At 41.5% G+C, this 12,726-nt stretch overlaps 1 protein-coding gene across 1 annotated transcript in view; it reads left to right on the forward strand.

The window, feature by feature from the left end:
• The first annotated feature begins 208 nt into the window (after positions 1-208).
• ACAD11 (acyl-CoA dehydrogenase family member 11) overlaps positions 209-12,726 on the forward strand; it is an 88,977-nt gene continuing 76,459 nt past the window's right edge. Inside the window, exons 1-2 of the mRNA XM_027872538.1 lie at positions 209-413; positions 9,281-9,380. Of these exons, the coding sequence (XP_027728339.1) occupies positions 265-413; positions 9,281-9,380 (249 nt within the window). The 5' untranslated portion in view covers positions 209-264. The remainder of the gene's footprint in view (positions 414-9,280; positions 9,381-12,726) is intronic.

Raw genomic sequence — 12,726 nt, forward strand, 5'->3', positions numbered from 1 at the left:
AGCGAGCCGCGCCCCCAAGGGCTGCATCCTGTGCGGAAGTGATCGGAGGGCGGGCCCAGAATCCCGCCCAGCCCCGCCCCCATGGGCAGCGTCCCGTCGCTCACCGCAAGGATGGGACGGCCCGGCCCGGGCCCCGCCCTCGGCCCTCCACGCCCCCAGCTCCGCCCTCCCACGCCCCACGCCAAGACAAACTTTGGACCGACGCATTTGGTCCTCGGCCCCTTGGTGTCCCGGAGGCGGTGCTGGCGGCGGTGGCGGCTGACCATGGCGTCCGAAGCGTTTAGAGAGCCCGACACGGGCGACGTCCTGCCCCAGCACAGACTTGACCAGAGGTCCCTGGAGGACTACCTGAGCCGGCACTTGCCCGGCTTCGGAGCCGCGCCCACCAGGCCCCTGACGGTCGCCCAGTACAGGTAACAGAGGCGGCTGGGCCTCCTTCGCCTCCAGCCCCGCGAAGAGCGATGCGGCCCTTCAGCTGCGAGCGAAATGAGAGCTTAGGTCTGACAAGAAGATAAAGAACAGTCTCACCCCGAGGAAGTCCCTTCTAAGTCAGTCCTTGGACTCCCTTGGAGTCTGTGGGTAGATTTCAGGGGTTCTATGGACTTGGATGGGGGAAAAGTTACATCTTTATTTCAGTCTAATTGGTTTCCTTTGTAATCCTATGTATTTTATTTTATGCATTTAAAAGCATTATTTCAAGCAGGGCTCCACAGGTTTCACCAGACTGCCAGGATGATCAGTGACACAAAAAAATATTAAGGCCCCCAGCTCTAGAATTTCAAGCAAGTTCAGAAACATAGTGGGCTTTCTTTATTTCCCACGCATGTCTGCCGTGCCAAAGTCTTTACCCTCTGGAGTGTCTTCTGTCTGCATGTCTCTTCACCAAAATCTGAACACAACTATAATAATATGTTAGTACAGTGTCGTGTACACAAGTATACAGTGTCATGCTTAGCATTCTCTTTGTCATTTGGGACTCACATCTCCCTCTGAATATTCAACAGTGTCAGAATGACTCAGGCTTAGATAGAAACCATGTAAATCAGTTCAATTGCCTTCAGGCAGGAAAAGAAAGACAGGAAACTCCAGAATCACAAGTTTGGCAGAAGCTTGTAGCCAGATTATGATAATATCAGGTATGAAAAGGCTCTGTTAGTCCCTGATGTGAGAAATGCTAAAGAATCTATTTAAATGTATGGGTTGTATGCAACCACCTTTGCTTCATTTTCCATATCTGTCATCCTGCTTCTGCTTAAGGACCTCAAGGGAGGGAGGACCCACTGCCTCAAATGGCTGTAATTATTAAGTAGTTATTCATAACATAAAGTCTCCCAATTTTCACCTATTTTCTTAGTTCTGTCCTCTGGGAGTAAACAGAAGAAACCCAACCCTCTTCCAGATGATAGCCCTTCAAATACTTGAAGATAAGTATGAAGTCACCTCCTTATGCCTTTTATTCTCCAGGTTAAGCATTCCCAATTCCTTCAACCAAATTTCATTGCTGGGACACAAATTAAGATTTGTTTTTTGATCTGAAATTCACACCTCTTCAGTACCCCCTACCCCTGGGGCACTAACCCAGTGAGGAGGTGGAGAGAAGACGTCAGAGAGGTCCTCCCAGATCCTTCATTTAAGGAGAGTGCCTAGGGCAGCCCCTGTATCATTTCCTACCCCAGCTTCATCACAGCCGCCTCTACCACGTACCCTCCTCCCCTTCTCTTCTTGCCCCTCATGCTTTTTAGCTTCTTTTTATGTGTTACATAATCTACCTAAAACCAAGAGCCAGTTTTGTACTTAATGGAGATAGATCAGAGGCCTTTCCAATAAGATCAAAGGTAAAGCAAATATGCCCTTTATCACCATTACTACTTGATATACTGATCAAAAAGCTAACTATAGAGCTAAGAAAAAAAAATACTGGGAATAAACATTGGCAAAGAGAGGGGAAAAAAATCATGACATTTTACTGCAGGAACTCTAGAGTCAACTAAAAATTATTTGGAAACAATAACCAGCAAAGTTGATGAATATACAATAAACTGACAATCATCAACATTTCTATATATTGCCAATAAAACTGAGCAAGAAGAGAGAAAAAGAAAGTCCATTTAAAATAACTAAGACACAAAAAAGAACTGTATGGATGTAACTACACAACATTTGTACAACAATACACAATAATTATACAAAAATAAATAATTGGAGAAATGTTGATTTTTTCATGAGTAGGCTGAGCCAATATAGTAAAAATGACAGTACTGCTTAAATTAGTTTACTTATTCAGTTCCATACCAATCAAACTACCAAAAGGTTTTTGTTTTGTTTTTTTGGCAATTGGGGTTAAGTGACTTGCCCAGGGTCACACAGCTATTAAGTGTCAAGTGTTTGGTCTGAGGCCAGATTTGAACTCAGGTCCTCCTGACTTCAGGGCCGGTGCTCTATCCACTGCACCACCTAGCTGCCCTAAAAGTATTTCTTTATGGAGCTAGAAAATAAATAACAATTTATCTGGAGGAACAAAAGGTCAAGAATCTCAAGGAAAATAATAGGGAGGAAATGGTAAAGGGGACCTAGCAGCACCAGTTCTCCAACTATGCAACCGAACAGTGATCATTAAAACAGTCTAGAAAGCAGTTTATAATTTTGCCCAAAATTACCGTTTTATCATATCCTTTGACCCAGCTATACTGCTGCTAGGCCTGTACCTCTAAAGAGATCAAAGGAAAAGGAAAAGGACCCATATGTACAAAAATATCTGTAGAAACTTTTTGTTTTGGCAAAGAATTGGAAAATGCAGAGATGCCCATTAATTGGAGAATGGTTGAACAAGGTATGGCATATGAACATGATGGAATTTTAGTGTCATGTAAAAAATGAAAAGGATGGTTTCATAAAAACCTTGGAAGATTTAGATGAACTGAAGCAAAATGAAGTGAGGAAAACCAGAACAATTTACACAGTAACAGCAATATTGTAAAGATAGTCAACTCTGAAAGACGTAGTAACTCTGATCAACACAATCAGCCACAATTTCAAAGGGCTGAAAAAAAAATGCCATCCACCTCCAGCTAGAGACTGATGGACTCAATGTATAGATTGAGACATGTTTGTTTGCATAACTTCATAGTTATAGTGGGTTTTTCTATTTCTTGCCTTCTCAATGGGTGGGAGAGGGAGAGAATCTGGAATAGAAAATGAAATTGAATTTAAAAAAAACCAATTTGGTACCAGTTAAGAAATAGAGAGGTTGATCAGTTGAACAGATTGGATAGTTTGCATTTAAGTACCTGCTATGTGCCAGGCATTATGCTAAGCAGTGGAGATTCAAATAATGGCAAAAGACCAGCTTCCATTCTTAAGGAACTTACAGTGGGACAGACAATATGCAAACAATGACATATAAACAAAATAGATATAGGATAAATAGGAGATAATCAATCGAAGGAAGGCACTAGAATGGGAGAGTGGGGAATCAGGAAAGGCTTCTTACGGAAGGTGAGACTAGCTGAGCCTTGAAAGAAGCCAAGGCATAGAGATCAAGAGAGAGAGAAGGTATGGGGCCAGCCAATGAAAATGCCTAGAATTGAGAGGAGTGTCATCTCTAAGGAACAGCAAGGAGGCCAGTGTTCATGGGGCCAGGTGCAAGTTGCAAGAAGACTAAAGGTAGAAAGGAGGAAGGTTATGAGGGACTTGAAAAGCCAAACAGGATTTGATATTTGATACTGGAGGCAATAGGGAGCCACTGGAGTTAATTAAATAGGGGCTGACATAGTCACGCTGGTGATTTAGGAAGATTGGTTTAACAGCTGAGTAGAGAATGGACCATAGGAAGAGACCTGAAGCAGGGACTACTGCAATATTCCTACAATGAGGGAGGAATACATGCGCCAGTGCTGAGACAATGTCAGAGAAGAGAAAGGGTTTTATCAAAGAAATGTTACAGATGTAGAAACAATAGTACTTGGCAACAGTAGTACTTGAATATGGGGTTTGGGTGGGAGAACGAAGAATTGACGATGACACCTGGTTTGTGAGATTCAGTGACTGAAAAGCTGGTGGTCCCATTGATGGTGACAGGGAAGTTAGGAAGGGGAGAAGGTTTGGGGGAAAAGATAATGAGTTCACCTTTGGCCATGTTGAATTTAAAATGTCTATGAGAGATCCAATTCAGAAGGTCCAACAGGACATTTAAGTAGTGTAGCCACAAAGGGGAGAACAAACAGAGGATGATAGTAGGGGTAGCTGGATCAAGTGAGGGTCTTTTCAAGGAAGGGGACTCATGGGCCTGTTTGTAAGCAGTAGAGAAGTACCTAGTAGAGAGGAAGAAATTAAAGAAAAGTGAAAGATTGGAGATTATAGAGTAAACAGCATGCAGGAGAAGCTAGATAAAATGGGGTCACTTATGCAGGTAGAAGCCTTTGCATTGGCAGCAAGAAGGACCATAAAGGCAGTGAAAGCAATCATGATCTCAGACAAAGCAAAAGCAAAATTAGACCTAATTAAAAGAGATAATCAGGGAAACTACATTTTGCTAAAAAGTACCACAGAAAAATGCTAACCACATCCAGAGAAAGAATTGTGGAATCTGAATGCAGATTGAAGCATACTATTTTCACTTTTTGTTGTTTTTTTTTCTCATGGTTTTTCCCTTTTGTTCTTATTCTTCTTTCATAGCAAGACTAATGTGGGAATGTGTTTTGCATGATTATACATGTGTAACCTGTGCCGGTCGGGCCGTGCACTCTCCTTCTAACAGGAGCAGGCAGCCAGGGTCATACTTACCAGTCTTCGGAGCCCACCCGGATAAACATAGAGATGAGCCGATCGGGAGGTGCAAGCACTCGAACTTTTTTCAGAGGCCATCACAGCACGGCCAAGCAGGAAAGCAAGAGCAGGAGCAGGAGCAAGAGAGAGCGAGCTCCGACCCCTGCCGCCCCTTATGTACCTTCCTAGCCCCTCCTCCTCAGCCCGCCTACCAGTGAATGATTGTAGGATCAGATACCGGAAGGGGATGTCTGGGGTTAGCACTGCACCAAGGGAGAGGACATGACAAAGGAAGCTAGACCCAGATACCGGAAGGAGACGTCTGGGGTTAGCGCTGCACCAAGGAAGAGGACTAGACAAAGGGAGCTAGGCCTGGATACCGGAAGGAAACGTCTGGGGTTAGCGCTGCATAAAGGGAGAGGACATGACAAAGGAAGCTAGGCCTGGATACCGGAAGGAGACGTCTGGGGTTAGCGCTGCACCTAGGGAGAGGACGTGACGAAGGGAGCTCGTTCTCTGCCGTCCCACTCCCACGTGGCACAGCCCCCTGCCTCGGGAGCACGTGCTCCGGCTACTTCCTTGTATCCTGTTCCTACCCCAGTTCACCACAACTCCACATGGCACAGCCCCCTGCCTCGGGAGCGTGAGCTCCGGTTACTTCCCCATATCCAGTTCCTATCCCAGTTCACCACAACTCCACATGGCACAGCCCCCTGCCTCAGGAGCGTAAGCTCCGGTTACTTCCTAATATCTTGTCCCTGCCCCATCATGCCACAACCCCCACGTAGCACGTAGCCAACATCAGATAATCCCTCACAATAACCTGTATCAGATTGCTTGTTATCTTGAGAGGAGAAGGGAAGGTGTGAGAAAAATCTGGAACTCAAGATTTTACAAAAAAGAATGTTGAAAACTATCTTGACATGTAATTAAAAAAATAAAATGCTTTTAAGGAAAAAAAAAAGAAAAAAAGGTACCATAGACAATGAAGTAATATCAAAAAATTTTACAGCAAATTTCTTTAATAAATGCTTCATTTTTTCAAATATATAGACTCAAGTCAAATTTATAAAAATAAGACCCATTCTCAATTGATAGATGGTCAAAGGATATATGAACAGACAGTTTTCAGAAAAAGAAATCAAAGTTATCTATAGTCATATGAAAAAACGCTCTAAGTCATTATTGATTAGAGAAATGCAAAGTGAAACAACTCTGAGGTACTACTTCACACCTATCAGGAATGACAAATGCTGGAAGGGATGGGGGAAACAGACATATTAATGTATCATTGGTACAGTTGTAAACTGGTGCAGCCATTCTGGAGGGCTATAAAACTGTGGAATCCCTTTGAACCAGCAGTTCCACTACTAGCTCTGTACCCTAAAGAAATCAAAGAAAAACAGAAAGGATCTTTCTATCTGTCATCAATCTATACACAAACACACAAAAGTATTTATAGCAGCTCTTTTTGAGGTGGCAAAGAATTGGAAATTGAGGGGATGCTCATGAATTGGGGAATGGACAAACGGGTTGTGGCATATGATTGTGACGAAGTACTGTTGTGCTATGGGAAGTGACAAGAGGGGGTGGTTTCAGGAAAAAAAAATATGACATGACCTATATCAACTGAGGCAAAATGAAGTGAAAAGTACTAGGAGATCATTGTGCACAGTAACAGTAGTATTATAATGATGATCAACTGTGAAAGAGTTGGTTACACTGATCAATAAAGTGATCCAAGACAATTCCAAAGGATTCATGATGAAAAAATGCTGTCTACTTCCAGAGAGAAAACTGATGAACTCTGAGTTGAAGTATGATTTTCTCACTTTCTTTATTTCACTTGCTTTTTTTTTTCAATGTGGCTAATATGGAAATATATTTTGTATGATTTAACATATATAACTGATACCATAGTGCTTGCCTTCTTGGTGGTAGAGGGGTGGAAGATAGGGATAGAATTTGGAACTCTACATTTTAAAAGAAAAGAATGTTTAAAGTAAATACTTTTTTAAAAAAAATGAATGTCAAATGTTAATTAAAAACTAAATTAAAAAGTTAGGCTTTGGGACTGCAAGGCGAATGGAAAGGTGGAATGACAACACATTGTGATCAGATAAAGATATGTCAGAGTTCTTGAACATGAAAGTAGTGCATTTGTGGGCAATACCAAGATGAAAGAACAGATTAGGTACACAATATACAGCAAGAACAAGCCCGTGGTTTGCTTAAAACTTGGAAAACTGAACTGGCAGGAACTAGGTATAGGCCAACATTTCCCTCATCTACCAAGATCAGCTCCAAATGGCTACATGACTTAGACATAAAGGGTGACATTATAAAGAAATTAGAGAAGCAAAGAAGAAATTCATGATCAAATGAGGGACAGGGCAGATTCAGGGGTGGGGAACCTGCAGTCTTGAGGCCACATGTGGCTTCTAGGTCCTCAAGTGCGGCCCTTTGACCGAATCCAAACTTCACAGAACAAATCCAAGGAGAAAAATGCTTATTAACTGAAAAGTAACAAAGCTTTGATTGTCGTTTTTTCATTAAAAAAAAAAAAAGGTTACAGGGATGTTAAGCGAGCCATAAGCAGATTGACGTATCTTTTCTACGATCAATGGCAGTACTGATTTTAGTATGGTTCCAGAGCAGAGGAAGTGGTCTGATGAGAAGATTGCTAGATAGTAAAGTAAAACATGATTAGAGCTAGTTTATATATAGTGAACCTGGTAAGACACTCACTAAATCAGGGTGGGGATGTGAATGGGAGTGTTGGGTTCCCCAAGGCAGAAGGGATATATTCTCTAGGGCATGGGTCTTGGTCTAGAACCCAGATTTCCTGACTTTCTAGAGCACTTTCAGTGCTCTTTACTAAAAACAAATTCTCCTGCACCCATCATTCTCTTTAACCCCATGTATCTAATCAGTTACCAGATTTTCCTTTCTACCTTCATAGCATCCTTCACATCTAAACCCTTCTTTCTGTTTACAAAGCTGCCATCAGAGTTCAGGCCCTCATCACCTCTTTCCTAAATCACTGCGATAGCCACATAATTAATCTCTCTGGCCCGAGTCTCTTGCCACTCCAGTTCATTCTACACACTCCTGCCAAAATCATTTCTGTTAAGCACCTGACTCCAGGACTCAGATGTTCACTAAACTCTTATAGCTTCTTACTGCCTCTGGGATCAAATAGGAACTCTTCAGTTTAGTTTTTAAAGCCATTCACGCTGTCTGACCTCAGCCGATCTTTACATCCTTGTTGGGTATTATTCTTCTTCTTTCACTCTGTCACCCAACAAACCGGCCTTCCTTCCATTCTTCGCACATGCCCCTCCACTCCAATCCAGTGATCCAATAAACAGTTATAAGCGCCATCTCCCAGCTCCCCGCCTTTGCTCTGGCTGTCTCCTGTGACTGGGCTGTGCTTCCCTCCTCTCTTCTGCATCACAGAACTCTTCTCTTTCTTCAGGGCAGAGCTCAAGCACTGTCTTCTTCATGAAGCCTTTCTTTTTCTCCCCCAATTATTAATGCCTGCCTTCCCAAATTACCTTGCTGACAACTTTGTATTTATTTGTATGTATTCATATTTGTTTTCTACATTCACAAAAATGTGCTCATCCCTCCTAGGGGAAATCAATGAACACAGGTAATGCAGATATATAAACTAAATACAAAAATATAAGCTAAATTCAAAGTAATTTCTGGGTAAAGGTAGAGACCCCTCGCAATTGGAGGGATCAAGCTAGTCTTCATGGAACAAATGTCATCAGAGCTGAGTCTTGAAGGTTAGGGATTCTGTGGCAGTGAAGAGGGATGGGAGGTATTCAGGAATAAGAATTCCCATTGATAGATTGTCATATAAATTGTAGGGTCTAGCACATAGGCCAGTTTGGTTTAAATGTATAGTGTTAGGAGGAGTAATTACCCTGGAAAGAGAGGCTGGAGCCCAGTTGTGAAGAGCTTAAATGCCTAACGGGTTTGTATTTTATCCTAAGAAGAAGTCACTGGAGGCTGTAGAAGAAAGAAGGAAAGGAACATACAGACATTTATTAAGTGTTTACTATCTATCTATCTAGCTCTGGAGATACAAGTGCAAATGTGAAAGAAAGACTGCCCTTGTTCTTAAGGACTTTGTTTTACTGAGTTCTTTGCAATCTTGGAAAGTCTAATGGTGCTGGAGGGAAGGGGAGGGGGAGGGGGGAGGGTAGAGTGACAATAGCCATGGGAACTGAAAAAGTGTGTATCCAGAGGATGGAGGAATGAAGGTACCTGACATATAGGGGTTTTGAAATCCAGAAAGTCAGGAGCAGGGCCAGGAGGGAAATGAAGGCTGTCAAAATATGTTTGATTTTTTAAGCCTTCCTATTGTAGATTTGCTCTATACTATTTTTGAAAGCATATAATAAAATGAGATGGTTGAATTAAACAGTATCTAAGGCCTACTGTACTCTTAAAATTCTGTAATTATGTGTTTTTATCTTTGTAACTGATCATTTCTCTTGTCTAGATCAGGACAGTCAAATCCAACCTTTTACCTCCAGAAGGGATGTCGAGCTTATGTACTCAGAAAAAAACCACCTGGCCCTCTCCTTCCTAAAGCACACAAGGTATGACAGATAGAGTGTTAAATTTATTGATGAAGAATAGAACATTTTAAACTCATGAAATACAATTTAAAGATATTTTTCTTTAAGCAAAGCCAGTAAAAATGTATTTAATTTCTCAGGTTGGTTAAAATTATGCTTTTCTCTTTCTTCCACTGAAAAACAATAGTCATCTTTAAACCATAGTCATGGGCCTAATCCTCTGTAGTCTTATCTGGAAGAGCAATCATTCAACAGCTTTGTTCTTAGTTCTAGTCAATTTATGTAGGTTTTACTGTAGGTCATTTGTTTAAATCATGTGTAAAATGACATCAAGATGTGAAGGGCCCCACAAAACGCCCCCATCCCACGTGTGGAAGAGCTGGACACCACGTTCAGAAAAGTCTCTCAGGATGCGGATGCAAGTAGAGGTCCCAGTCTGTACTGACAAAGGAAATGCCACTTCCGTTAGGTCACAGATCTACTGAATTGAAGGTGAAAGAGTAAAACAGTTGCATTATTCTGGGACTTTATGTTGTACTTATGACTGTCCAATGAAAGAAAAAAATAAAAATAAGTTCTTGAATAGGATTTTCATCGGATTTATTAGCAACAAAATGTAAGCTCTGACAAAGACTTCTGCAGTTGTTCTTCGGGTGTTGGACTTTTAGCTAATTATAACAATGACAAAATTACTTTGTGAAAATGATATGCCAGGTTTTCAAAAGAGGAGAAAGTGGGACAATGAATGTGAAAGCCCCTTGAAAAGCATAGAGGCATTCAAATGCAAGAATGACATTTAAAGATTTTGCTAAATAGCAAACTGCATTAAAGACATTGACTATTAAATTGTCAAAGACTTGTGAAAGGATCTGTTCAGCCATTCACTTACTGAAAACATACTTATGTTCTAACCGTGAACAAAACAGCATGCTAGGCATTGTTGGGAGCACTGAAGTGAAGAATTCCCTGCTCTCACCTAATCTGTAGTCTAGTGGGGAAAATGAGACAAGTATATAAACAATTACAGTATGGAAACAGTCATTTTTTAAAAAAAAGTACAAACTACTATGGGAGGTAAGAGGAGAAAGATGTTGAGAATCAGGGAAGTCTTTGGATGCTTTTTTTAGAGAGTGGATCTTGAGTGGGACGCTCAATAAAAACTAATTTAGCCGGATCTAGAGAGGAAGGGCATAGGGCAGAAAGAAGAGTGAGTGAGTACAGGAAGGTGGAAGAGGTTGGGGAATGCTCACAAAGCAGACAGTAGCCCAGTTTAGCTGGGGTGTGGATACACCAGGAGAGGTGGGAAGGCCGGCTGGAAGAGAGGCAGCAGCCAAAGCACAGGTGACCTTGAATGTTGGGTTTAGAAGGCCAAATTTGATTTCATAAGGAACCTTGGAAGCTTTCAGGACAGGGGCCTTGAATTGGGCTCTCGTAAAATTATTCTCGCAGTGGTGTGTAATTTGGACAGATGAGGCAGAGATAGCATTTAGGAGATTAACACAGTAGTCTAGGTAACAGATGATGAGGTGACTACTAACACAGTAGTCTGGGTAACAGATGATGCTGGTAGCAATGGCCCTGGAAGAGAAAGATCAGATTTCATAAATACTTCAGAAGCAGAATGGGTAGTACTTAGTGACAGAGTAGATGTGGGGGGGAGTAAAATAAAGAGGAACCAAAGGTGAAACCAGTATTTCCACTCTGGATGAAAGGGGAAATGGTGATGCAAACCCTAGAAATAATGATCACTGAAGTTGGAGACAGACCCGGCTCAGGTCTCAGCTCTAGCAGTGTGACCTCTGGGGCACTGGAGAGAATAACACTGCTACTGTTTCATAGGACTAGTGAGGACAGAGCTTTGTTAGCTATAAAATAGTGTGCAGTGTGAACTAGCATCAGTAATAATTAACATTAATAATTGTTCATTGATTAGTGCCTTTGTATTGATAATTAACTAGAACTAGTATTAACAGAATGTCAAAGTCAGGAAGAGGAGCAGGTTCCACCCTCATTGACCCTGAGGTGTTAGGGGGACACACAGGAAGTGGGGAAATTGGATCTACAATCTGCAAAGAAGGTTGAGAGGGGAGGTAAAGAGCTGGTCGTTACTTGAATAGAGGTGACATTTAAAGCTGTCACACAGAGTCTACAATGTAGACTCAGCTATTTTTATACCCATTTTACAGATGAGAGTCAGAGGATTAACTAACTCATCCTTGTCACAAAGCTAGTTAAGTGTCAGAGCTGGGACATGAACTCAGAAACAGTTTTGGGAAATACCATTGTTTGGAGGGGAGGAGAAGAAGAGGTAAGAAGGAGACACACGGGGTGGTCACTGAGGTGAAAGGAGAACCAGGGAAAGTGTGGTATTGTAGAAGCCAAGAGAGCTTATCCTCTTTTTTCTTTTCCTTCTTTGAAACCAATCAACACTTTTGTTTGCATTATGGAAGGAAAAACTATTTCACTTGTTTTGATTTACAAGCTGAGAGACTAGCCCTGAACAAACTGGAAAATATACTGACGTTTATTAAATTATTTAAGTCATGAGCTAGATAGCTCAACCAGAATTCTCAGATCCGTGAGGGAGGCACAAAACGGTGTTAGCCTGGACGTGAAAACAGTGGTCTTTGGTTTGGAGAGTCAGATTACTGTAGTGGAGAGGGGGTTGGCCTAGGAATCAGAAATGCCAAGGTACAAATCTTGCCTCCAGCATAGCCTAGCTATAGAATACTGAATAAGTCTTATAATCTCTCAGTGCCCCAGGAAATTCTCCAAGATTATAAATTACACAGGAGTTTTGATCTATATTGGTGGAGAGAATATGTACAACAGGAGTTCCCTGCACTGATGAGATCACAGGCTTGGACACCTTCCACTTGGTACCTCCCCCACCCTGCAACTGATTTAAATTGACTGAGACGTTATATAGATATTTATTGAAATAGAATTCTACTTGTATATCTAACTAAGAACCAATTTCGTAATTTATAGGAGTTCTAGTAATTTAGGAATTAATACTACTTTTGGAAGGAAAAGTTAGTACTGTAATATTCTTGGAAAATTACTTTTATTGTCATAAGGAATCTTACTAATCTAGTCCTATAAACATTTTCTCTTGTAGCAAACAAATTAAAAACCAGGTATTTAAAAATTATTAGCATCATGGATTTAGATTGGAAAGGGCCTTCATGGTAATCTAATGTTAGCTTTCTTGTTACAAATGAGGAAACTTGGGCTCCCAGGGCGGTGGAGACACTTGCCTAAGGTTACACAGATAGAACTTGAACCCAAGTCCACTGACTCCAGATCTACTGCTCACATGCTCTCTCTCCCCTCTCTCTCTCTCTCTCTCTCTCTCTCTCTCTCT

The sequence above is a fragment of the Vombatus ursinus genome, unplaced genomic scaffold, assembly GCF_900497805.2.
Source record: "Vombatus ursinus unplaced genomic scaffold, bare-nosed wombat genome assembly UNPS02014799.1, whole genome shotgun sequence".
In the NCBI taxonomy this organism is placed as follows: Eukaryota; Metazoa; Chordata; class Mammalia; order Diprotodontia; family Vombatidae; genus Vombatus; species Vombatus ursinus.